Source organism: Myxocyprinus asiaticus, chromosome 27, assembly GCF_019703515.2.
Source record: "Myxocyprinus asiaticus isolate MX2 ecotype Aquarium Trade chromosome 27, UBuf_Myxa_2, whole genome shotgun sequence".
In the NCBI taxonomy this organism is placed as follows: Eukaryota; Metazoa; Chordata; class Actinopteri; order Cypriniformes; family Catostomidae; genus Myxocyprinus; species Myxocyprinus asiaticus.
In genome coordinates this window covers 20784017-20811084 of record NC_059370.1, presented here as the reverse complement: position 1 = coordinate 20811084, position 27068 = coordinate 20784017, and the positions used below count along the sequence as shown (strand labels likewise).

Here is a 27068-nt window from a genome sequence, read left to right as displayed (position 1 = left end):
ATAGGAGGTTAAAAAGGTGTCACGTTGTAAACAAGAATCTCAGCACACACACCTCTATTTTTGCATTGCTCCCTGAGTGACTGTCTCCCACTGGATAGTTGCACTCTCAACTAAAAAAAGTTGTGCTGTCACTGTCTCTGTCTCAACTCTCTCCCACCTGCACCTGCAGAGACCTATTTCTCCCGTTCTTCACCCCTGTGAGACACATAGCAGCCTCTCACTTTTGTGCAATTTGAAACAACACATATCATGACATACAGGATTAGAGCTTGTTCCTCTGACAGTAAGACAGTCAAATACAAAAGAGGAAAAAGTAACACTTCATTAACAAAGCATTAAACAAGCGGGCTCCATTTGGAGGCAGCCTCATCTTTCTCTGCGCCTCGCTACAAAAAATAAATAAATCCTTCAACTAATGACAACAGCAGTCTTTGTTCACCAGCTTCCGTACAGAACTGAATGTTAGCCACTTTACAAATGTTTGTTTTTAAGGTGTTACATAAAACAAGTAAATAAAACTTCCAGCCATCTCACTGTAATTCAGAATAAGGACTCTATTTAAAGTGAAAACTTCTAAATGCAGAAAAATAAAAATAAAATAAAATAAAAATAAAACTGTGTATTTCCACAGAGTGTCTGTGTGAAAGACAGAGTTACGAAAAGGATGATGCATGTTTCAAAATGCGTCTTTCGTCATTTCATTTAGTTGCCTTATTCTTTAAAAATTAATATGGGTTTAATTCATTAGATTCAGTTAAGATAAAATATGAATATCTATTAGATTTATTGAAATTTTAGACAAATTTTTTTTCTTCACATTTTAGAAAAAAAAGTCATCAAAACTATGGAATAACATAAATGGAACTACGGGAATTATGTTGTGACTAAACAAAATCCAAAATAAATCAAAACTGTGTTATATTTTAGCATCTTCAAAGTAGTCACCCTTTGCCTAGAATTTGCAGACATGTACTCTTGACATTTTCTCAACCAACTTCTTGAGGTATCACCCTGGGATGATCTTTAAACAGTATTGAAGGAGTTCACATCTATGTTGGGCACTTATTGGCTGCTTTTCTTTATTATTTGGTCCAAGTCATCAATTTCAAAAACGTTTTTTAAATTAAATTTTAGTTTTATAATGAAATAAATTAATATGGTGGCACAATTATATTTTTGTCTACAAAACTAATTTCAAACATTTAAGCATACGCCTTCAGATCAAAAGATTTTTAAGATTACGAGAAACATTTCAGACAAGGGTTTCAAAACTTTTGACCAGTAGTGTGTGTGTATATATATATATACTGGCGGCCAAAAGTTTGGAATAATGTACAGATTTTGCTCTTATGGAAATAAATGGGTACTTTTATTCACCAAAGTGGCATTCAGCTGATCACAATGGATAGTCAGGACATTAATAACATGAAAAATTACTATTACAATTTGAAAAAAAAAAAAATGTTCAGAACTTCTTAAACTACTTCAAAGAGTTCTCATCAAAAAAATCCTCCACGTGCAGCAATGACAGCTTTGCAGATCCTTGGCATTCTAGCTGTCAGTTTGTCCACATACTCAGGTGACATTTCACCCCACGTTTCTTGTAGCACTTGCAATAGATTATTTTTAATAATGTATTTTATATACTCTATGTACTGTTTATGTGCTATAAATAATATCTATCATTATTTATTTATTTTTTATTTAAAACTAGGTTTGAAGGGCCATCTTATTGTTGATCCCTGAATCCGAATGTCTAAATAGTGACATAAACTTTAAACATGTCTTACTGATTTTCTAGGAGCTAGATTACATGTGACCAATGGAGAACAGATTTGTATATAGAGAAAACAAGAACATTATAGGCCTGCAAACAGCTTTAAGCTTCCTAGCATATGGTCTCACATTGAAAAATAGCTTTTGCTACTATTTGTTTAGGTCACATGACATCTAGGTCACATATAATCACTAATAAATGGCCACATTATCTCACCCTAACCAGTTTCATATATACATTTTTTGGAAGTCACTAGGAAGTGTCGAGGGAAGCACTGATAAGCAGCTCTTATCCTTTTAAGACTGCCCCTTAATCCGACAGAGGGGAAGCTGCAGCTTTAAGAGATTTAGTCTGGATTATTGCTAGTCTTCCAAATTAAACTAAAAGTCAGCTTTCTGCAATTGCTCATGCAAGCTGGAGCCCACCACAGCACTGTGACTGGAATGTTATAATTAGAAACACTCTCTTTCTCGCTGTCTCCGTTTATCTCTCAGTCTATTCAGCCCAATAAGCAGGATCCAAGGCACCCAGGTAGCAGTGGAGCCAAGGCCCTTCCCTCTCTCCAACCTCTCCTTCCAGGACTCATACGATTGTCTGCCTATGGTCTCACATTCTACCCCTTGGGAGCCCATACCTTCCAGCAGCTAAATCCCAGAAACATCTGTGAGCCAGGGTGAATGGTATTGCCTGCCTGTTGTCTCAAGCACAACAAGGCCAAATCTGGTTTTAAGCCTACCAAGTAATTATTAAGACATGAGCAGATAAAACGTCAGTCCAAGTCACTCCGATGACCCCTAATCTGTCAGCCTTGCTTGTCGTTAGTGCATTAGTGCCTCTATAAAAACACAAAAGGACCACAAGGCTATCAATGGCAGAAAGAGCTTGGTAGTACTTGTGTTCTATCTAATGGCGAGCAATGTTTTGAAGTAACTAAATCAGCAGGGGCAATAAAATATGAAAATACCATAAAGCAAACATTGTCAGTGAGAGCCTGGAGCTACATCGTCAACCTAGTTGCACCTTCATATTTCAGGACACAACATAAAAATAGACCACAATAACAATTAATCATGCTCTGTTGAGAGAAGCTAAGAACCCCTGAGAGAAAACTGTCTCTCTTCATTTGTTATAAGAAACACCCAAGACATAATAAACAAGAGGCCAACAGAGAATAACACCCTTCACCAACACCCACCTCCAGCGTTATTTGCAACTTGCAGCGTTCTGGGCGTGTCTTCAGAAGAGGTTTTGCATGGGTTTTGTGGCTATAACGGGCTCTGTCGGCTCGCTTTAGGCTAAAGATGTCTCAAAACTTTGGGATGACAATGTACACGTCTTTGGAGTGACCCGCACTCACACGCCCTAAGGCCAAATTAAATCCTTATCATTACAGCTGAGAAGTGAGACTCTGTGATTCCAGCCTCTCTTACTTTCGCATTCTTCATCTCTGTCTCTCTTTCAGAGCAGCTGTCTTGTCAGAATGCGGTTAGGGAGGCCACAGCCCCTGCTGAGAGCGCAGCACCCAGAAACAGAGCAGCAAATCAGAACACACCGATCTCATTCATTAACTTTGGCTCTCTGGCTGCAGGACATCAAACGCTGGACGTGACGAGAGAGTCAAAGCAAACCACCATTGTGGCTCGCGGAGCGGTCTCCAAAAAAATAAAAATAAATAGGCAGCTTTTTTTATATTTATATTTTTATATTTTCGTTGCTTCATAGACATTCTAGCTTTCTGGGGCTTTGCACTAGCATTTGTGGTCTTTTGGGTTTTAAAGCTGTTTTGACATGTTAATGTCTCAGGCTATCAGGTACTAGAGAGAAAAAAAAAAAAAACTTGTGAAACCACAAATCAGCGAAGTAGGCATACTTGAATCCAATTTATTCGGGAGACTTGAGCAATTAAAATGCAAAACAGGATCAAAACTCCACAACCCACCCGAAAGAAATTCTCCCAGCATATCAAGCAAATAACATAATATCAACATTGTTTTTCTCAAATTTGTTTTTAATCTTAATGTTTGCCGCCTGTATTAAAGCTTTAAAATTGTGGTTCTCAAAGTCTGGGGTGCATCCCCTCAAATCTCGTTTACTTTTACACATTCAAATTTGCTGCGGTGACAAATACAGACAAGAACCATTGAAGTTTGTGCAGAATTTCTTCTCATCTGCCCTTTTTCCTTGCTGTATGCGTGCCAAATTCGAATGAGTAAATGGGGAACATTTTCAGTGAATTAACACTTAAATTTCAGTCTGTTCCTCACACCACATTATTGTATGTTTCAAAGGACTTAAAATATAGCAATGTGGACCACTTTTATAGTGTTTTATGCAACTTAAGGGTAAATAAATGATGACTAAATTATGATTTTATTTTTGGGTGAGCTATTAAGTATATAATAAAAATGCCTTATTTTCTTTATTTTCATAACACAGAAAGTATACAGAAAATTACAGAAACAATGTAGGCCAAGTGACAAATAATTCATTCAGATTTTTTAATTTTTTTATTTATTATTATTTATGAAGAATGCAACATTCCATTATTCACCAAAAATAAAAGAATGCTTAAGGTTTCATTGTATTTATTGCATTTTTTTTTAAATATTTCATATAAAAAATGAAATATTGAAAATTGTGATAAAACACTCTTTTCATTATTCATCAGAAATTGTGACATGATGCTGAAAGTAAATACAGTTACTGTTTTATTTATTTTTTTATTATTATTATTTTTGTATTTTGCAAATAATAATAAAAAAATAAAATATATAAATATTACCACTTCTTTAAGACTAGGTTGGAAGAGGGGATATTGGGGTCTTGGAATGAAAGACAAGGGGGAATGAACGATGGCGATAATTGGAGCGGCTCGGGCCCCTGGAAGGATGAACCTGGTCATAGCCCATTAGGAAAGACGTGAGCGGGTGCTACAGCTCATTACATGCTCTGCCTCCTGTTCTATGGCTGAACAATGCACAATTATGTTGGCCTCAGCACTACTGCCATACAGCCAGCCTGCCTTCCAACAATCTCGCTGTTCATTAAGCCAGCTCACCACATACTCAGCACACCCTTCCTACCTAGACAAATAACCCAGTAGCCAATGGACCCACAAAGGGGCTGGTTATTCTTACTTGGGTAAACCCAGTAAATGCAGAAATTAATCTCAGCATTCTCTCAAGAAATACTTATTTTCCTTTCATAAATATTAAAAGAGAAGACGCCAGTAATTTCTTGATACATAATTGACTCAAAGTATCAAACGCCTGTATTAGATGTGGGAAAGTGAGGCAAGCGCAGATCAATACATAAACAATGATATACTCAGATGCTAATCTGTGAAAATACAGTCACAAAAACCAACCAACCAACCAAGCAAAAAAAAACAAAAAAAAAAAAAACAACCAACACACATTCTAACAAACCACACAAGACCTTTGAATTTTACAACATTGGAGCAAGAGTACACCACTGCTATGGTAAACCTTCTTTCTGTCTTTGGTACATCCACTTTATGATAATGAATGCAGTTCCTGGCACTGAGAAAAAACAAAAAAACTAAAAAGGTAATTAATTTCACATTGTCTACTTTAAAAGGTCAGAGTGAGTATTTGTCTGATTTTAGTCTGAAAAACAATATTTGCAATGGCTATTCTTTTCTCTTGTTGATATAATGCCACAGGAACTTCCTATATCCCTGAATGCTTTTGTATCCTTTAAAACTAGGGTTAGGGAACATCCTGTTAACATCCAGAGTGACCACCATTTGCTGGAAAATGAATAGGCAACATGTTCTATTTTAAATACACTATCCACCTTTGCATTTGGACAAATGTATAGCCTGAAACACAAAATGAATTAGACAACATGTTTTGTACTGTTTTGCTATACTTTGTGCAATTATATGAACATGAAAAAATCCAACATCAATAGATATTTAATTTCCCTAAAAGGACTATCTGAGTGCAGATCCCCTGGTAGTTAATTGGCAAGTAGCTATAAATATTTGGAAGGACATCTGCTTTCACAAATCTGATATGTTGTACACATACAACCCACCAGTTTGAATTTCACCCACAAGGAATTTCTTATATTTGCTGTATCTGTACTTGTTCAAGTTAAGTGCATTACACATGAAACTGTGAATATTGTCGTAGTTTGGTTGTTATAATTTGCAATTAATGGTATACCTTGCCCAATATCCTGCATATATAATTAAACTAATCCACCAGTATTGTTATCAACCATATAGAAAGTTGTATGTTCATAATTCCCTGTGGCATTGCCTTGTATGCCTTGTGTTAGAGAATGTAGGCCGACCTTTCCCATCCTATTAATTTAACCACAGGCATTTTCAGTGCTGGCAGCTAAATCCGTGTTAATGAGAGATGAGTCTGAGAGATGAGAAAATCATTTATAGTTATTTTCCTCTCTTGTGGGTCACAACTGCATTTGTATCTTGCTGGCTACTTCTCCATCAAAAGTGTTCTTTCACAGGTTTCATCTCGCCACCCTGATCTAAACGATATCACACATTAAGTGTCACTTTGCAAAAGTGTGAGAAAAAAACATTTCTGTTCTTCTCCAACTGTATTTTTTATTTATTTTTAATTTTTTTTACGAAAATACATTTCAGAGTTAACCCACAGTGAAGTGAATTTCCAAAATTTGAAATGTGTGTTTATTAGATTATGTACAAAAACTAAATTGTGACTGAATAGTATGTAACAGGCATGATGTCCATATATATATATATATATATATATATATATATATATATATATATATATATATATGTTTTACTTTTATATATAAAACTAAATATATAATACAATTGTGGTGAGAAGAAAAACATCTTAGAATACTATTCTGAGATGATATTCTTCTCACCACAATTGTGCAGAGTGGTTATCTGAGTTACCATATACTTTGTCAGTTCGAGACAGTCTGGCCATTTTCTGTTGACCTCTCTCATCAACAAGGCATTTTTTGTTTTTGGCACCATTCTGAGTAGATTTTAGAGACTATTGTGTGTGAAAATCCCAGGAGATCAGCAGTTACAGAAATACTCAAACCAGCCCATCTGGCACCAACAATCATCCATGCAATTATCTAATCAGCCAATCATGTGGCAGCAGTGCAGTGCATAAAATCATGCAGATATGGGTCAGGAGCTTCAGTTAATGTTCACATCAACTATCAGAATGGGGAAAAATGTGATCTCAGTGATTTGGACTGTGGCATGATTGTTGGTGCCAGACGGGCTGGTTTGAGTATTTCTGTAACTGCTGATCTCCTGGGATTTTCATGCACAACAGTCTCTAGAGTTTACTCCGAATGGTGCCAAAAACAAAAAACATCCAGTGAAGGGCAGTTCTGCGGATGGAAATACCTTGTTGATGAGAGAGGTCAACAGAGAATGGCCAGACTGGTTCGAACTGACAGTCTACGGTAACTCAGATAACCGCTCTGTACAATTGTGATGAGAAGAATAGCATTTCAGAATGCTATTCTGAGATGCAGGTTGGCGCTGTTTTGGTGGCACAAGGGGGACCTCCACAGTGTTAGGCAGGTGGTTTTAATGTTGTCTGTGTATATATATTTACATACAAATAACTTTTTTATGCTTTGTTTCAAATATTAAATCAGTCATCTGTGGGATTTTGTTAAAAAAAAAAAAAAACAATGAAAACACTTTACAATAAGGTAGTATTTGTTTAAATTAGCTATCATGAACTTACAATTATTATTATTTTTTGTATTAATCTTGGTTAATATTAGTTTATAAACAGTTGTTCCTTAGTAGTTAATGTTAGTTCAAAAAGCATTACCTAATATTAACATATACAACTTTTAATGTAAAAAAATATTAGTAAATGCTGAAACTAACATTAAGCAATGCTAATAAGTGCTGTAAAATTATTGTATTCATGTTAAGTACTGTAGTTAAATACTGTTACAAATACAAATACAACAATATAGAAAAGTTTTATCAAAGCAATTGTTGAGAGTAAGCATGCATCATCAGGGTCCCAATGAACCTAGGTGAAGAAATACTTTAAAATGTTCAGGTACTGTACATAGAAAACTTCATAGAGATGTCCCAAACTGAACTAAAACTGTTTAGCTGGAAAGGGAGAATACAAAACCATAATGAGCAAGGATACGGTAGCATTATTCAATGGAAAATGCATTTTGTCTTGCTTTTCTCAGTTTTCATCACGTCACTATGAGATCAAGAAATGCTGTCGTATTACATGCATCTCTCTGTTTTTCCCCATCCTTTCTCTTTTTCATGACTGACTGAGGATATTACGTTGTCAGCTTTTTGTCCTCAATGTTTGAGAGTAGACGTCAAACAAGAGCTGCGCTTTCCGACATGCTTATATCAGCTCATGACTAGAGTCACAAAGATAGTATTATGGCTTTTCTAATTACAGAGGCTATGAACGCCTCATCTCCAAACTCCAAGAGAAAATGAGCCTGCCTGATTACTGTATATTGCACTAATACTGTACCGCACTCACTTGAACGTCAGAGTTCAGCCAATGGTGTATGTTCCTGCTATAATGGGACTGTGGTCCTTTTATAAGTTCCTGAAATGTTCCTGTTAGTAGGCAACTCTTGAAGGCAGAGTGCCAGCAAGTCTGTGGCTTACAAATATAACCTTCTTATAAAATATGACCTTTCATCTGCCAGAATATAATCAGAAAGCATTGCAAGGTACTTGAGATAAGATGTCTCAACCTCTCTGGATCAGTGCTTTTCTTCCTGCTCTATCCCTCCTACTGTCTGTTTTTCTCTTTGGCACATAACATGAAAGAAAGAACAGGAGAGCTATTGATGAAAGAAAAGTCATTCTTTCTTGTGTTCTTTCTTACTTGCTTTCTTTTTATTAATTCCCCTCTAATAGAAACTGTCCGAATCAGAATTCTTCATCAGAGCAGCTCAGTTCAATGAAGCCTTTTCTGAAAGCCCTCCAGGTAGGCAGCATGTTGTGGCCTTTACCTTATCGTGTATGGGATTTAGAATGGTTAATTGGCTTAGTCTGATGAAAGTCAGAGAAACACAAAACCACAATGGTTCAGTTGTCAAAACATCTATTTTCAAAACTCCTCAAACCCTTGCCTGAAAGGTGAAACAAATGATTTTTAAAGCCATTTCTTAATACAAAACAACCAAATAATTGCCAAGAAATTAAAACATTTAAGTTTAGAACTTCAGGGCCATTGTAAACAATGGTTTGACAAAAAGTTTCCAAGTTTGATTCTCTGTCTCCAACCTAGGTTTAACTACATTAATGAGGATTAATGTATTTCAACTGTCCCTCTTTTAGACAAAAGGGAGATGAGTCGTAGAGAGCACGAGTTGTAGGCCTAACACCCTGTCCACACTGGGTGCATCCATTGACGCGATGTGGCATGCCGCAACGGCTTGAGGCTGTCTACACTGGACATGTCGAAGCGAACATTCTAAACTGTTTGTCTTGTTGGCAGGAGTAGTGACAGCGTGTGCAGCAAAAAATGGAATGGGACACCTGTTTACTATCGACCTCATACACCACAACGGACACTTCCAACGCGTAGAATGCGCATATGCCTGGAATTATTTGCACTAATTAGTGGTTCCAAAAGGTGGCAAAACTCACATTTGGGCCATTGTTGTCATGAAGATGCACTAGAAGAAGACCGGTAAACAACAGGAGAGGAAGGTAAAAACAACAACAGTGGATATGCACGTCAGGAGCATGTGTGTGAGGAGGTCAGGAGATACCTGCATTTGTACTCGAGTCTGAAGGAATATAAAGACATCTCTATGGGTCTAAACTCCTGAAGAGAAATAGTCCAGTGTCTTGTACAGTCAAAGCATGTGTGCGCCAACTGCCTGTGTATGCGCGCACCATCAAGTGGAGTATACTTTGACAGGCTTGCGTTCAACTGTACGCAGATGCAGATGCTGAGTGTTCACGTCAAAATTGAAGTATACTTTGGGCTTAACACATCAACACAAATTTAAAGCATAACTTTGCTTTGTTACAATAACAAGTGTTTATTTTTTATTTAATAAGAGATATATGACTATGATAAATATGAATACCCACTGTACAGGTCCTGATTGAGTGGTTAAGTATTAAACTGTACCATATGCTAGAAGTGGGATTTATGAGCTTATTTCTTCACTAACAGAATGCTAGCATCTGGACAAGCAGTTCTTAAATTATAGTTGGGCAAAACATGCAAAATTGAAAACAGATTTTCTCAGTCAGGAAATGTAACAGTAAAAAAAAAAAAAAAAAAAAAAAACAGAAAATAACATTGCTCTTCTTAAAATGCTAGTCTATTCTAGGGATGTTCAATTATACATTGTGGAGTAGCAGGATGTTAAGTAGATACATTTTTGGTGGAATTTTGGATCATAATCATTGTAACAGTTGGAGCGGCGCCTGTCGCACATTACCAGTTCAAATCAAAGTGTCGAGAGTGCTTCCTCTGTAAGAATCGCCACTGATCTTTAGTGATTGGCTAGAGACCCATGTCCCTACTACAGACAACCGCAGACAGGTTAACCACACAGCTTTCTCAAAACAATGTGCTCAAATCTTCAGAGACTGGCAGCACAGAATCATCTCCAGAGAGTCAGTATCACAAACACAGAACTCACCTGGAGCCTTTGAGATACATGTTACTGTTGTCTTTGACTATAATTTTAAGGCTTGTTAAGTGTCTTTCTTTGTCTTGTTCAATGGTGGCTTTTTGCTCACAAGTACAACTTCCACAGTTGTTGTGATGCCATCTGTGTGCTTAGGAAAGTGCATCCCAAGTGCTCTCCAAAATCATACAACTATCAATGGGACAATATACTGTACATGTACTTTGTAGATTAGCTTTTTTATTATTATTATTCAGCCAGCAATGTGTAATTTTAAGTTATGCAATATTTCTTCCTTTGCAGAAATATTGCCATGGCACTCGTCCTAACATATATTTTCAGACTATAATCTCCTACTGGGACTGTAAAGTAAACAAACAAACCACGTCTCTAAATGACGTTTGTATCATGAAAGGCTGCAAAACAGCCATTGGGCATTGATATTTGTGGGGATGGAGATGCACTGTTAATCATGACTGTGTGCCAGCCAGTGTGTCTTCACCAAACCTCTGGGAAACCCTGACTTGTAGAGTCAAACGCTCGCAAAGCGTGACAGAGCTATTATCGGTCATTTCACAGCTGCAATATTTGATTGTGTGTGATTATACTGACAACATTTTTTCATATACAACAATATGTTGCAAAGGAGCAACTGTGTTTTGTAAATGTCACAATGTTTGTCAATGTCAGGTGAAGCACTGCGCTTTATGAAACCAGCATACAAATTAATCCACGCCTTTATCAGGGCAATCACCGGCCATCTGAAAACTAGAAAATGCACTGGGCCCAGACACTCTTTCTCTCTCTCCTGTAATGCAGCAGTCAAACAACAGAGCTTTGCATTAGAGTTCATTGTACTATCACACTCATTCTACAGGCTTCTGCAACACCCCTCCCTATTCATTCTTTGTCTTTTCATCAGTCGAGACAAATAGATGTTCTTTAATCCTGCTGCTTAGGTAGTTTTATTAAAGGATTAAGCTTCCGTGCCGAGCTGCTACAATTGCTGTAACACTCTGTAATTTGTTTGTCCAGTCAGCGTAAAGCTTTAAGTCCTGTGTTCACCTCAGAGTGTTGTCTGACCTATTGGATGCTTGTAAGTAGGGCTCTGTTTGTATATTCCTTCCAAATGTTGGATCTTAAATATCGCAAATATGACATAAGCATCTGGCAACAGCAATACATTTTCAATAGGCCGTATTCACAGTAGCAGCATATTTGACTTTTGACATGAATGAAAACTAGGCTGTGAGGGATATACTTACAGTCTCTTCAATAGCATGCACTGTATAAAGCTTCAAGATCACATTTAATTTTCCACAACTCATGTTTTCTGGAGTTTTTTGTCTTCTAACATTTTTTGTAAAGATGATGATTTTTTCAATGTTTTCAGTCAGATGAATGATCTAAAATACAGTACTTTAAATGACAATAAAACCCACTGAAGAGACTGTAAGTCTATCCCTCAAAGCCTTGTTGTCAATCCCATCAAAAATTAAAGATGTCACTACTGTGAATAAGCTCCATATAGAATAAGCAATATATTAACTGTGTTCCATTTATTTTTATAATCTATATAAACAGCTAAAAATGCTTGATTGGCCAATCAATAGATCGGCGCAAATGTAACATTCTGAAAGAGTGTTAAACTTATATATTCTCCAAAGAAACAGACACGAAGCACAGAGACTGATGGCAGCCTTAATTATTACATGTAGCTTGCTCTTTTTATTTGTATTCAGTTCCTAGATAGCTAATTCTAGTATGGTTAAAGATCTGCTTGGTGCACAGTCCATGAGCTGGAACCTTTTCACCACAGTCAATTTGAAGGCAAATAGCTCAGTGTATATTTGTGTACCATCTAACAATTCAAACAGCCATTCTACCCATGAAGAACAAGAGCTTAGGTGCAAATCGTTGTTTCAGCAACGATTGATCTTAATGTCAGCACCTGAAATGACATGCAATGCTGCCGATTAGCCAGGTCAATAAATTTGGCAGATGTTCAGGCTACAACAAAAAGAGAGAGCAGAAACAGAGGTGGCCAGATAATCCACTTTGGCAGCTGTCCAATGGCTGCTTGCCTCACTTTCTTATTATAACAGGGCATTACCAATACTTATATTCGTAAGACCATAATGTTACAGCCAACAAATAATCATAGATATGAAAGCGCCACCAAAGGCATGGTTAGATTAAACCATTTTTCAGAGAAAAAAGTGCTGCAAAACCATGTATCTTGTTGTAAATTTAAAAACAAGAAGGCACCCAAATTCCTGCCCACTGTGTCTACAATTCAAGCAAGTTAGCAGTAACCATATTTAGCCATTTTCACTAGGTTGGGTTAGCGGCCCATGCGGCAGCATTCCATCGACCCCACCCTCCCTTGTCGCAGGTAGCCGTGGCAGGCTGAAGGATGGACCAGACCGGAGCAAATCTCACCTCAGGCAGCGGCATGCCGTTGATGATGAGGTCAGGCTGCTGAGGGCCCTGCCCTGTGAAGGTATGGTGGTAGCCATGGTTGGGTGCAGCATTCCTGGAGTTCTGGTTCTCCACGTTGAGGAAGGTGCTCTCGGAGCGCCTGCAGCCCAGCGGCAGAGTCTGCTGGTGGTAGTCGAAGTAGTTGAGCGAAGAGGTGAGAGACGAGCAACTCACCACATTCATCTTGTCTGTCTCCTCCACGTCCTGCGGCACCAGCCGGATGTCATTCTTGCTCAGCTTCTTCTTCTTGCTGGACTTCTTCTGGTTGCCGTAGGAGTACTCCGCCACCCTGCGCAGGTACAAGAAACTGAACAGACTCAATAAAGCAGTGCTCTGCCTTTCTCACTGCACACAAAGCCTGGGCCAGGTCCTGCCTGGCCTGGGCTTTGGTGCCAGAAGCATATTCACTGGCAAGCACAAGATACGAGACACATTCAAGTGACCTCCAGCCGCCAAAGGAGCCGTCATCCCTCATTTGTTTGCATTTCCATGCTCGGCGGGTCAACTTGTCACAAACACATACACAATGCAAACATGCCAAACCACAAAAGCACACACAGTGACAAATGATACTAAACATCATCACAAGAGTAAGCAATAATATTCAAAGTTAATCCCACATTTGTCTGCTTTTTAATGCCTTTCATTAAACAAAAGCCCACTGTTTGTTGGGGTGTGAATTTCAATTCTCAGAGCTACGCTCTGTGGCTACTACTAACTTGATTTGAGGGTTTTGATTCTAATCAGAGTAAATGAGAAACTTTAAAATTCTGCCCCGAAGGAGGCTTAGGTTGCAATACATCCACTGTAAATATGAACTGGAGAGCTCATAAGGAGAGTTGGCGTAGTAAACAATCTTTGTCTGAGCTATTCCCTGCTGACCCCTCTCTTCTTCCCATGAGGATCATTACATCTTATGGCCTGAAACAATCTTACACTTGTTTCTTTTTATGTCCTCTGAAGGGCACAAATTTGTTTTAACGTACGCCTTTCATTTAATGGTACACTCTCTTTGCCCACACAACACTACCTCATAAAGCCTCCACTTCTGTGCTTTTCATTGGGATTCAGCCTGTGTCTCAATGCTCCTTACTTTTTTCTGGCTCAGAAAAAATGATAACGGTGCAGGACCTTATCTTTTTGGAGGGCATCTAAAAGCTTTTTTCCTCTCTCAAGTTAAAGCAGAGAAAAAGTTAGTAAGGCTTTCTTAATAGCTGGTTGAAAAAGTGCACTATTCTGTCACTGGAACAGTGAGCTTGTTTCTTTCTTTAAAGACAAAGAGTGACACAGTAGATTGCAAATGAGTGTGCAAAGATGTGGGGTGGTGACTTAAAGTTATTGGGCATAGCAGAAAACCATTTCTTTTAACAATTTGGAACTGGTACACACAGTTTTTGTTTTGTTTTGTTTTTTACTCACATTTAAATAATATTTGAAAATGTAACTATATTTCTTTATTATTGTTATATAATTTGTTTCCGTAAAATCATTTGTACTGCACTGTAAAAAAATGTCTGTAATTTTAACAGTAAAAGACTCTAAAAATGCTACAGAAATAAAAAGTTCATTGATTAACGAGTATTAACTGTAAACTTTTTTTTTTGTAAAATTTACTATATTTTAAAAGATGAGAGTACATTCATTTTTTACAGTAAATTATTGCTAAAATTACAGTAAAAAACAATAATTGGATGCTCCCACAATTCCCTGCATGACCCATCATATTTCATTATATTTTATGGGAATAGTTGTCTTTCTTCTTATTTTTAATATTAGTCACGTACATTGGGGTGTTCTGTTTTATATTTGATGTAGTTAGGCTCTCTTCATAGAGAAGACAATACAAAGAATCTCAGATAAGCCTGAAAGAACAGTCAGTGAGCACAGTAGAAGAAAAATGTATCAAGCACTCTCACTAACCCCCTGTTGGGAGAGCTGAAAGCCTCCATCGGGTTTCTATCTGGAGAGGAAAATAAATGTTTACAACGGCAGTCTAAACACAGGCCCTGTCTAACCATCCTGCGATCATGGCAAGGCAGATATTGAATGCGTCTAACCATCGAAACCATGATCTAGCATTCTTAAATATGTTCACTTTTTCACAACATCTCTGTTAAGATAGTTCGTTATGCTGTTGCATTGCATGATGGAAATGTCAACGATGATTTTAGGTAAAAATATGGTAATGGTTTCAGGTTAAATTTGCAAAAGCAATTTATATGGAAATGCTGAGTGGTAATGTAGCAGTGGGAAATCAACACAGAGGCCGATGTTGCTTGATAAGTATTCATATAACAGTAGATTAACAAAATAATATTCTCCTCCACACACCAGTTACTGTGCTGTACATTTGCATGATTTACCTTTTAAGTAAGTAATTACAATTATGAAAGGGTAGTCGTTGCCATGGCAACACTTGAAAGCTTTGGCCTTGCTATTGTATTATGACCTCCATGATCACAATCAAAATACACTGGCAAAGCCATAAACATAACCTAATGTAATGTAATATTTTGAAAACATTTGAGAGAGGTCAGAAATTGACGCCAGTCATTTCTGCAAATGCCAGTCTCAATGCAGATGGTGTGTGGATAAGGACAGGCCTACGTTTACCCTTCCTTGCTTGCAATGTATATCAGTCATCAAAACAATATTATAATAAAGTTTCTAATTTATATAGAAAAAGCTTTAGTGACTGTATTTCTGTAACTAAAATATTAGTTTTGCTAGATATATTTAATGAGTTATTATTAATATTATTATTAGCTATTGTGTTTATTTTTAAACCCACGCAAAGTTAGAAAGACATTCCTGTGGCTTTTTTCCATTAATTCTTGTCACGATAATGGCAATGTAATTATTGTCATAATAAAATAAGTCTTGTGAGGCACTATTAATTATTATTATTATTATAATTTTAATTAAAAACATCCTGTTATGCATATTTCTGATATTATTTACAAATACCAGCAGCAAGGTAAGGCCCAAGCACATGCACAGCTGACGACGACAGGGCGAGCACAGCCAACATTGACGTAAGCTAGATACACATCAGACATGCTCTCTCCTCATGCCATCAATGTCTGCAGTCGGAGAATCGATTTATTTCCAGTACAACTATAATTATATGTATAATATTGATCAAAGCTGTGTGTACAATTGTATGGGTACCTGCAGTTGTATGTTCGGATTTCCTTGTTATCCCTTTTGCACTTGACTGCCACAAAGATCATTGTGACAAACAGGATCACAGCAATAGAGCCCAAGGCAATGATGAAAATGAGCGACAGGTTGACGGGTCCTATTTGCTCCTGTGCATTCAGATCAGGGGAGAGATAAATGACAATATAGGCAGAGGCAGATAAGGAAGTTTGGCCGTGGTCGTGCGCTACTACTGTTATTTGGTAGGATGGCTTCGCGTTCTCCCCAAACGTCTTTGTGGTTCGCACCTCTCCGTTTATCTGGTCTATTTCAAAGTATGCCATGTCTCCCTCTGATATGGAATATGTTAACCTTCCATTTTCCCCCTCATCGTAATCATCGGCTTTTATTTGAGTAACCAAATAACCAACTCCAGCGTTTTTGGGAATGGACACCTCCGCTGTGCCGTTGACCAGCGGCGGGGTTGTCATCACAGGTGTGTTGTCATTTACATCCAGTACGACAATGCGCACGGTGGCGTTGCTGGTCAACGGGGGATCTCCCCCATCCTTTGCTGAGACTTTAAACTCAAAGGTCCTCGTATCTTCGTGATTAAAAGCCCTGACCCCGTATATTTCACCGTTGGAGTTTACGGTCACGTAAGATTCCACAGACATCCCCCGCACCTCCGATTTGATGATTTCGTACGACACGGTGCCGTTCATGCCCAGGTCAGGGTCCCTAGCGGACACCGCGAGCAGAAACGCACCAGGGACATTATTTTCGAGGACCATTGCTTGATAATGTGGTTTGGTGAAGTACGGGGGGTTGTCGTTTTCATCCGTTACTTTCACCGCAAACGATTTTGAGCTTCTAAGCGGGGGATTTCCGTTGTCCTCGGCAAGAATGGTCAAATTGTACATATCTCTCTGCTCCCTATCCAGGCGGCCATCAACAAGTAAGGTGGAGAAGCTCTCAAACTCATTGAGTCTGAAAGGCACATTGCCCTGCAGTCTGCACTGCACTTTTCCATTCGCTCCCGAATCGTTGTCTGAGACTCTCACTAGTGCTATTACATATCCAAGAGGTGCGTTCTCACTGACCTCTACCATCTCACTGTTTTCTGACAACAGTTTGATTTCTGGTGCGTTGTCGTTGACGTCTATGACATTGACAATCACTTTGCAGTGGGCAGGGATCGAGTTCGGACCCAGATCTTTGGCTTGAACATCTATTTCGTGGACGTGCAGTTCTTCGTGGTCCAAAACGCCGTTCACAGTTATAACACCTGTTTTGGGGTCGATTTTAAACATCTGTTTGGTCAGGTTGGAGACAATGTTTATGAATGAGTAAACCACCTCGCCATTGGTTCCTTCGTCTGGATCCGTAGCATTCAAATCAATGACTAATGTGTTAATGGGCGAATTCTCTAGCACGTTTACAGTGTATGCTGGCTCGTCGAAAACGGGGTTGTTATCATTCGAGTCTATGACTTTAATGTTAAGTTGCACGGTCCCAGACTTTGGGGGATCACCACCATCCTCGGCTGTGAGCTCAAACGTGTAACGCGACTGCGTTTCTCGGTCTAAAGTCTTCTCCACCACAAGCTCTGCAATCTTGGAGCCGTCTCCCCTCGTCTTTATCTCGAGACCGAAAATATCATTGGGGGTAATGGTGTAAATTTGGATGCCGTTGCTCCCCGAGTCCAGATCGCTTGCCCCCTCTAGGGGAAATCTGGTACCGGGAGCGGCGTTTTCCGAGATTTCTATGTTAATGTGGTTGGTGGGGAAGCGGGGCGCGTTGTCGTTGACGTCGATAATCTCAATTTTAATCACGCAGATCTCCATCGAGTTAGACATCACCTCCAACGAGATAAAACACTTCGGTGTCTGTCGGCAAACAGCGTCCCGATCAATTTTTTGCTTTGTGATGAGCAGTCCGGCGGGGCTCAGATTAACCCATCGCGGCTCAGAATTGGAGATGACCCGCAAATAAGGCTGTCGGTTTCCCAGTACAAAACCCGCAACTTTTGCGTCCGCTGTCACGTTGGCTATCTTTGTCCCTGCGCGCAGCTCTTCTTCCACTGTATACTTCAAATTGAAAACAGCATCGACTCCAGTCCAACATAAGAAAAAGCACAAAAACATCTGTACCAAATCCATGTCCTTTGAACGCCTATACCTGTTGATGTCTGCGTTCACGCGCTTATTTGCATGACCATTTATTAACATTTAAGCATACGTTCATTTAGCACGACGTAAAAAAAATCAAATAAAAAGCTCCAATAAGTCGAGTGAAAAAAAAAATAATAAAAAAAATAAAATAAAAAAAAATCACAGTCTGTTAAATATCCTTTAAAATGAACGAAAATGTTTATATCTGCGATGCAATTAATCAGACTTACTGATTTCGCAGTTGATAACTTCCTTTTACTTTAATGAAATCTTATAAGGCTAGCCATGTCTTGCGTGCTTTTAATGAAGAGAAATGTGCATAAAAGGTAAACAAATCTTTATATAACGAATGTGAAAACATTGCAAACGAAAAACATGGCATCAACATGAACATTTGCGTTGTTCGGAGTTACAGATAGGTAAACCGCCCATTTTGAGTCAGTGAGAGAAAAAGATTCGGTACAAATATAAATGTCCGCTGGAAGGTCCTCAACTTGTGAACGAAAGAAAGAAATTATAAGAAAGGATCCAAGTAAAAAATAAATGGTCTCGGTATCATAATTCGTTCACTTGGAATACATTTGAGTTTATAACATTGCTCGTGCCCAAATCAATCCAAATAATTAGCTCAAGTTAGGATCCCTCCTTGATCCGCATGTATGTCCATACTCATATCCAACTGAACCCACACAGATACCAATTTCAGTGAAATTCATTAAATACCAGTCCAGTCCGCATTTCAGTGATATTCCCAGTCGTGCAAAAGGTGGGTGCCTTGTCCACTGAAGATCCTGGAGATTTCTCTCAACGGCGTAAATGTCTTAGGCTATATGAAGGTATTTCAGCTGGTCTTAGTCCAGAACGAATGAAACAAATCTAGGCTATATAAAAGCACTGAGAAAAGATCAATCAATCAATCATATTCTAGCATCTGTAAGTGCAACTGGACTCGCCTCGCCGTAATAAAAGCCTCCAGTCAACAATATGTCCAGCCTGTGGGTGAAGCGAAATATACTTCTTGATCTAGTTCTTAAATGTGGCTCACTGAGGTAAACGCACAGCACACATCTTCAGCGCATACTGTCGAATGCACAGCCCAGTGTCTCGCGCTCAGTCTCAGGACCCGCAATCCCCACAGCCAATCAGACGTTACACCGGAGAGTTGGATTTGCTGGTGGGCGGTGCAGAACTACAGCTATGAAACTCGGCCAACGAGCTTTATTCATACAACACTTAATTGTGTAACATGCTATCTGCGCTGGATATGTCTGGACATAAATATAGTTAGTAATGTCTAGATCTAAGTGTGCCATATTAAATGACTGGACGATTTACGCCCAAGTTCATCCAAACTGAAAATTGCCGATTAAATATCCTGGCAGTAACGTGGCATGCGCGAGTAACTGAATGGTTCTTGCTACAGTAGGTGCACACAAAAGGCTTTTATTCAATATAGCCTATTCAAAAAGCATTTATTTCCTTCTATTGACCTAAAGGTGCTGGGTGCAGCCATTTCATCCGATTGCAGAAAAGGATCTTTCTCATACAAAACAGCAGGTTTTTGTTATTTTTGTTCGGCTGCTAGTGCAATCCAGTCAGATCTGTTCATTAGTCTGTTTACTTTAGGCAAATTAGTTTTTATTTACTTATCCGTTTTAATATTAAATCATGAAAAGGTGGTCTACGTGTTGCGCTGCGATCCTCTGATGAAATATGTTCGCTTAGCACTGGCAGTAGTCGGGCTAAGAAATATTAATGGCATACATGCATATGAATGGGAGCACAATATCAACACTGCTGTTCCTAGTCGTGCTTGAAATGACAGCTTTTAGATCTGCGCTAATTGCGAATCTTAAATGGAACTGCCCCTCGTTCCCATCACTGATGAGGACCACTACTATATCAATGAATAACTGTCTCTAACACATTGTAGCGCTCTCGGATGTAACATGATATGAAATGGTCGAGGGCTTAAGTCTGAGGGAGAAAAATAGGCTATATATTTACGATTATCTGTCATTAGAATTCTATATGAAGCTGATGATGATAAAAAATAAAGTTTCGTTTTGTAAATGACCTGATAACTATTCCATAACCTGCATTTATTTATTTAAATTTTTTTTTACTTTGTTTTTAAATCCTATTTTACCCTTTGTTATTCCTTCTGTGTTAATATGTGCAAATCAGTGTTGAATTCACTGAGAGTGCTCAGAGGTAAACCTATATAGATAGTATGGTAGCCTACCTCGTGTCGTAAAAACACACAGATAAGCCAATACACATTAATAGCCTACATGTTTGATTTTTATTCGTAAATTGAATATTCGTCGTCGATATATGATCAATTTAACCTCTTTTAATTTAATATAGTGCCCTGTCGATTTCCAACCCATCCAATTTTCATATATACGTATGTGTGTGTGTGTGTGTGTATATATATATATATATATATATATATATATATATATATATATATATATATATATATTACTTTAAATCTTCAGTATTTGACTGTTGAACATGCACACAGAATCAGAAACCTGCACCCATGAAAACAACAGCGATCATACTGAGGGTAAAGTATGTTTAAAGTCACAAGGCTGACACCTAGCGGCTGATACCTTCGTGTCCTCATTAATGAAGGAAGTAGAAGGTTTTTCTTTTTCTTTTCTTTGCTTAGACATAAATATGCCAAGAAAATATTTACAAATACACATGCAGCTTTACTGTTGAACAGCCTATAATATTATACCCTTAAGGAATGTATCCTATTATTTTTATTTATTTTTTTACTGCCATTTGATACAAATAATCAGTTATAATTCTGCAGGAAAAATGGGTCCCGTAAGATTTTACATTAACATTGCTTGTTTCATAGCTCATGTTTCACTCTTGATATACCTTGAGTACCCATATTAATACCCAATATTAAATACCTTGAATATTTATGTAAAGAGACCATGAGCTCTTGGAAAGGCACTATTTAAATAAAACGTATGATTATTATTATTATTATTATTATTATTATTATTATACCTGAATAAATCATAGGAGGTTAATTAACCACAGAGGCATTGCATTTTTTATTTTTTTTTGCCATACTACAGTTGAAGGTCTCAAGCAGTCATATTTATGAACAAACACAGATGTCACCATTCTTAAGTATTCAAGTTTATATTTGAATCCAGCTTGCAATGCTTTAGGGACGGCTGCCAACCTGTTGCTCTGTTGACTGTTGAAACTTGCCCAGCTTCAAATGAAATTTGTTGCACTACCCATGTGTATGTGTATGTATGTAGGTGTGTCTGTACGTATGTGTTTAATTATTTTTTATTTTTTATTATTATCTGTGTCTTGCTGCTGTTTTTGTATTGTTTTTGTATTGTTGTACACTGGAAGCTCTTGTCACCAAGACAAATTCCTTGTATGTGTAAGCATGCTTGGCAATAAAGCTCATTCTGATTCTGATTCTGAAATGGCAGGGTACTGAAAGTGTAGTTCCACAGCTAGTTTTATTATCTTAATAAATCGTAATGTGGTGGAAATATTTAACTTTTTTTTATTTTTATTTATTTATTTATTTATTTTTATTGATGTTTAAATATAGCATGGCATGAGTTCCACCAATAAAATAAATACATTACATTGATTTTGTTGGATTTTATATGCATTGCTTTTTTGATGCATTTCTATTTTAAATATCTGATAAAGAAATTCAACTAACTAGACATTCTGATATTGCTCAAATTAAAGATTTGTTTATTATTATTGTGCAACATTTCTCTGATACCCAACAATATATTTTGTTTAATTTTGTTTAATTTCTGTTTAACTTCCTCAGTGATATGGCACCATTTTTTTCTCCAATGGAGGAGGTTGGTGTTGATTCTGCAATAGTAAGTGATGCATATGGTTGGAGGTTTTAATCTCACTGTGTTCCATTCATTGTAATGGAAGAGAAATGACCATCAAAGCCAGAGTGAATTCACCCCAGCAGTGAGAAACAGTGAAAATGGGTGCTGCATCAGTACACAAAAAAGCAGTGATGGCTCTCAAATAAATAATAACACACACATAATAGCAAACAAATGCTTTGAAGTTGGAATGAAGCATTAGGGTAAAAAGAAACCAAAAAGAAGAGGGAAAAAAACAACCTTTTGTTATAGTTGACACATCTATCTATCTATCTATCTATCTATCTATCTATCTATCTATCTGTCTATCTGTCTATCTGTCTGTCTGTCTGTCTGTCTACACTTCTTTTTTTTTAAAGGTGTGGTTGGGAGAATGAAAGGTTTGGGTACAAAGGTGTTTTTTAAGTCTACTGACACACATGCACATTTGCACAAAAAGAGTTTTCACCCAATATATATATATATATATATATATATATATATATATATATATATATATATATATATAACTCTCTCTCTCTCTCTCTCTCTCTCTCTATCTATCTATCTATCTATCATCTGTCTGTTTGTCTGTCAGACAGTTGTGAAAAATTTTGTATAGTGAGCATGCAATATTTATCAATTAACTTCATACAAATATATATATATATATATATATATATATATATATATATATATATATATATATATATTTGGTGTGACCACCCTATCCCTTTATAACAGCACCAATCCTCCTAGGTACACTTGCACACAGCTTTTCAAAGTTGTTGGCAAGTAGGATGATCCAAACATCTTGGAGAACTTGCCACAGTTCTATGTAATTAGGCTGTCTCAATTGCTTCTGTCTCTTCATGTAATCTCAAACTGACTCGATGTTGAGATCCGGGCTCTGTGGGGACCACACCATCTGCTGCAGGACTCCTTGTTCTACTTTTATTATGCTTGGAAATCCAACATTTATATTTCCTACTGACACGTTAATACAGTAAGTACTGTATACTTAATATATTTATAATATATAAAGTATACACAGTACTTTAGTGTGTCAATAGCAAATATTAATTTTATATTGATATTTTAGAACAATTTTACTGTATATACAGATAATTTTCAATATGTACTATGAAAATACTTTGGTATGAACAGTAGTGTCTTGTACTGTTGATGCAGTGTTCTTAGCCCTGTGCCCCTCTAACTGCCAGCACTCTTTGTGTGAATTTCTACGTAAAGCAGCTCAAAGGTGCATACAGACCGCAGCTCAAGCTACTTTGTGCTGCGGGAGCCACAATCATGCAGTGGTTTTGAACTTCTGTAAGACACTTTTTTTTTGCTCGAAGCCTTGAGCCAACACTTTCCACAGTACACAGAGAATAACTGATTTGATGCTATATTTTGCTGCTAAAGCATGGCACACTTCTGTAGCCAGTCCCCTCTGCTCACTTCGAATGGAATATCTGAGCTAGACTGATGTGTTGCTGCCTTTTAACCTGTGCTGCAGACTTGCTTGGATAGCATGGCCGCTCACTAAGACAAGGACCTACAGGTGTCGATTGGAAGAAATAGAGAGAGGGACGAGGAAGGACAGAGCTTGATTTATTTGAATTTGATCAAGATAACTGCTCTTTCTGTGGCTGGATGTGGCTACAAAGAGGACAATTCCATTATGGTCTTCATCTGTAGAGTATTTCAGGATTTTGATTTCCTCTAATGATTGTGGCTGGGAACAGACAGCAGGATGACTGACAGCCAAATCCACAGGCCCCATCCTCTCTCCATCTGAGCCCCCCTGCTATGCTGGGAGGGCACTGTTGCATCAATGATAGAGCACTCAGTATTGAAAAGCTTGTTGTTTGTCTCTCAGTATAATTTAGTGACATGGGGCAGTCTTTTTATTTACTCTGAGAAAATATTTGAATTACAAACTATTCATTTTCAACATGTTTTTTTAAGTATGTATCTACATATTTAACTTTTTTTATATGCATACATTTCTATAACAAATCACATAGAGAATGAGCATGCCCTTCTCTGCATCTGGTGGCAAGTAAAAACTTTTAAAGGGAGAGTTCACCCTAAAATTAAAATTCTCTTATCATTTACTCACCCTTATGACATCCCAAATGTATATGACATTCATTCATCTGCTGAACTCAAATGACGGTTTTTAGAAGAATATCTCAGCTCTTTAGTTTCATACAATGCAAGTGACTGGGTGCCAAAATTTTGAAGCTCCAAAAAGCACATAAAGTCAGCAGAAAAGTAGACTCCAGTGGTTAATTAAATGTCTTCAGAAGTGATATGATAGGTGTGGGTGAGAAACAGATCAATATTTAAGTCATTTTTTCCAATAAATTCTCCTCCCTGCTCAGTCAATCTCCACTTTAACTTTCACATTCTTCTTCTTGTGTTTTTGGTGATTCACATTCTTCATGCATATCGCCCCTACTGGGCAGGGAGAAGAATTTACAGCAAAAAAAGGACTTAAATATTGATCTGTTTCTCACCCACACCTATCATATCACTCCAAAAGATGTGGATTAAAACACTGGAGTCATACAGATTACTTTTATGATGCTTTTATGTGCTTTATGGAGCATATAAATTTTGGCACCCATTCCCTTGCATTGTGAGGACCTGCAGAGCTGAGATATTCTTCTAAAAATCATAATTTGTGATCTGCAGAAGAAAGTCATACACATCTGAAATGGCATAAGGGTGAGTAAGTGATGAGTGAATTTTCATTTTTGGGTGAACTATCCCTTTAAGCTGAGGTCATGGTAAAAGATTTGGTCTACTGAGCCGAACTACCTTGCTTTACTGATGAGTTTTATTGCCATATTTTATTAAATGTTTTGTTGGCAGTAAAAAGTACACAAGAAAAAAAAATCTCCAACTAGAGTTCCATTCTTACAGTAGCTTTGCTTTTTTATTTTATTGTAGCTAGGCTGTACAATCTGATGGAAAACGGTTTAACAATTGATACACGATATTAATGTGTGATGGCAAATTGCCTTAAATACAACAACTGTTTACACTGGAACCTCTGAAAGCTATTATGAGGTGCTGAAAGGTTTTAGCGATGGCTGTATTCAAGATTGCATTGGGTTGGGGGGGGACTGTTTATTATGTGAATTGAAATTGCTGGCAACTGTTGACACAGCCAGAGTAAGTAATGGCACAAAAACAAAATAACATTTGCTTTAGCCATCATTTATCGATGGTGTATGTTGTGTCATGTGTTTACAGATGTTTTTATTTTTAATATGCCTCTTTCGATTGTGAATTAAATGTATATGTATTCAATGCAACATTGAATAGCAAAACCAAAATTGTAAAAGTGTAGCATGGATTTAGATAAGCAACATCTGCAATATCATTTGACTGATACTACATTTTAAGCAATTAGTCATTAGTAATTACAATTAAAATAACATGGCCACCTTGGCCTGATAATGTCAGAGATTTGCTAGCAGCAAGAACTAGAAAGGAAATACTCAAGGGATGAAATGTACACAGTGGTGCCAGTCACGTGGTAGGATTCATCACTGTAACTGGCACTTGGCACAGCTGCAACCAATTAGATTTCACTCCACTCTAGGCCCAAACAAGATTGAGCTGTATTCACACTTCATTGTGAAACTTATGATGGCAGCAATTTAGACTAATAATTAGTAACCCAACATCCCAGTTGCCTTCTGTATGACATGTTTAAGAGCACTGTGCTCTATTTATGCATGATTAATTTGAATATTTCAGCATTTAGATAGCAATTAATACATACAGTTCCACCATCTTTATGGCAAATTTAATCCCTGTATGCTTATGTCTCTCTAATTGCTATAATGGCTATTAATACATCCCTCTTGAAGGGTAGTTTTGAAGCTGAAATTATTGAACAACAATGAAGACTATATTTTAACTCTGCACACAAACACCCTCAAGGGCACTTTAAAGATAGTAAAACAGTCGAGTCCGGACTTAAAATTCCCATTCATTTATTTCCATGAGGGAACTGAATTAGGGGGTTGACCGATTATCGGCCTGGCCGATAATCAGATCCGATATTCATAATTTTTATAATTATCAGAATAATTATTTTTACTGATCTGATTGCTGATTAAATAAATACATTTTAAATTGCACTTCATTGCCTCTAATACCACTGCCACTCTCTGAAAGATTACTGCTTTTAGTCTGGCTCAGTGCCCCGCCCACAGTATTATCGGATTGGTTGTATTTCACGAGTAAATGGCCGATCAACACTGTACTTCGTATTCATGGGGTAGAGGTGGGAAAGAGGAAAGCAGCGAGAGAAAGATGAATCACTGAGAGGGCAAGCTGTTTTCAAAGGTAAGAATCCAGAAACTGAAGTTGTAATAAACATGACAATACTCTATGTCAGCGGTCACCAATTAGCAGACCGCGGCCCTGGTCCGGACCCCGGATTTGTTCCATCCGGACCGCGAGACATCATGACAACGGTTGCCCCCCTCACCATTTCTACACTATAGATTAGCAGCGCGACAACACAATGGAGCTGTGTACACCACATGCGTTCCGGGGTGTAGATAGCACTGTAGATAGCACTGATCTTTCAGCGCTCTATCCTTGAATATTTTTATCTAGCACCGAACATGCTTCATTAATGCCCTTACACTCTCCCCGTCCCATGACATGTGCCGCCGCATAGTAGAGCTGCAGATGCGGTTATTTTTAAATGACAGTAGACTGTAGCGGAGAAATACAGTGAGCAACAATATAGAACGATACCGGCATCTTTCACTAAAATACACTGCAGAAAACGTGAATGAAGCAAAGTGAAACAATATTCATGTATCTGACATGACCCCAACGGTTTAGTGTGTGACAGGACAATTTATCATGGTTCTAGAGCACCTTTAGTCTGTAAAAGATTTTTTTCCTTCTAAA

At 37.7% G+C, this 27068-nt stretch overlaps 1 protein-coding gene across 4 annotated transcripts in view; it reads right to left on the bottom strand.

The window, feature by feature from the left end:
• The window catches only part of LOC127418370 (protocadherin-19-like), a 58250-nt gene extending 38959 nt beyond the window's left edge, over positions 1–19291 (bottom strand). Inside the window, exons 1-2 of one of the 4 annotated variants that reach the window (XM_051658982.1) lie at positions 16082–19291; positions 12872–13217 (exon numbers count right to left, since the gene is read on the bottom strand). In XM_051658982.1, coding sequence (XP_051514942.1) covers positions 12872–13217; positions 16082–18282 — 2547 coding nt within the window. In that variant the 5' untranslated portion in view covers positions 18283–19291. The remainder of the gene's footprint in view (positions 1–12871; positions 13218–16081) is intronic. The other 3 variants (XM_051658985.1, XM_051658983.1, XM_051658986.1) reach the window with 3 other exon arrangements.
• Between the last annotated feature and the right edge of the window lie 7777 nt (positions 19292–27068).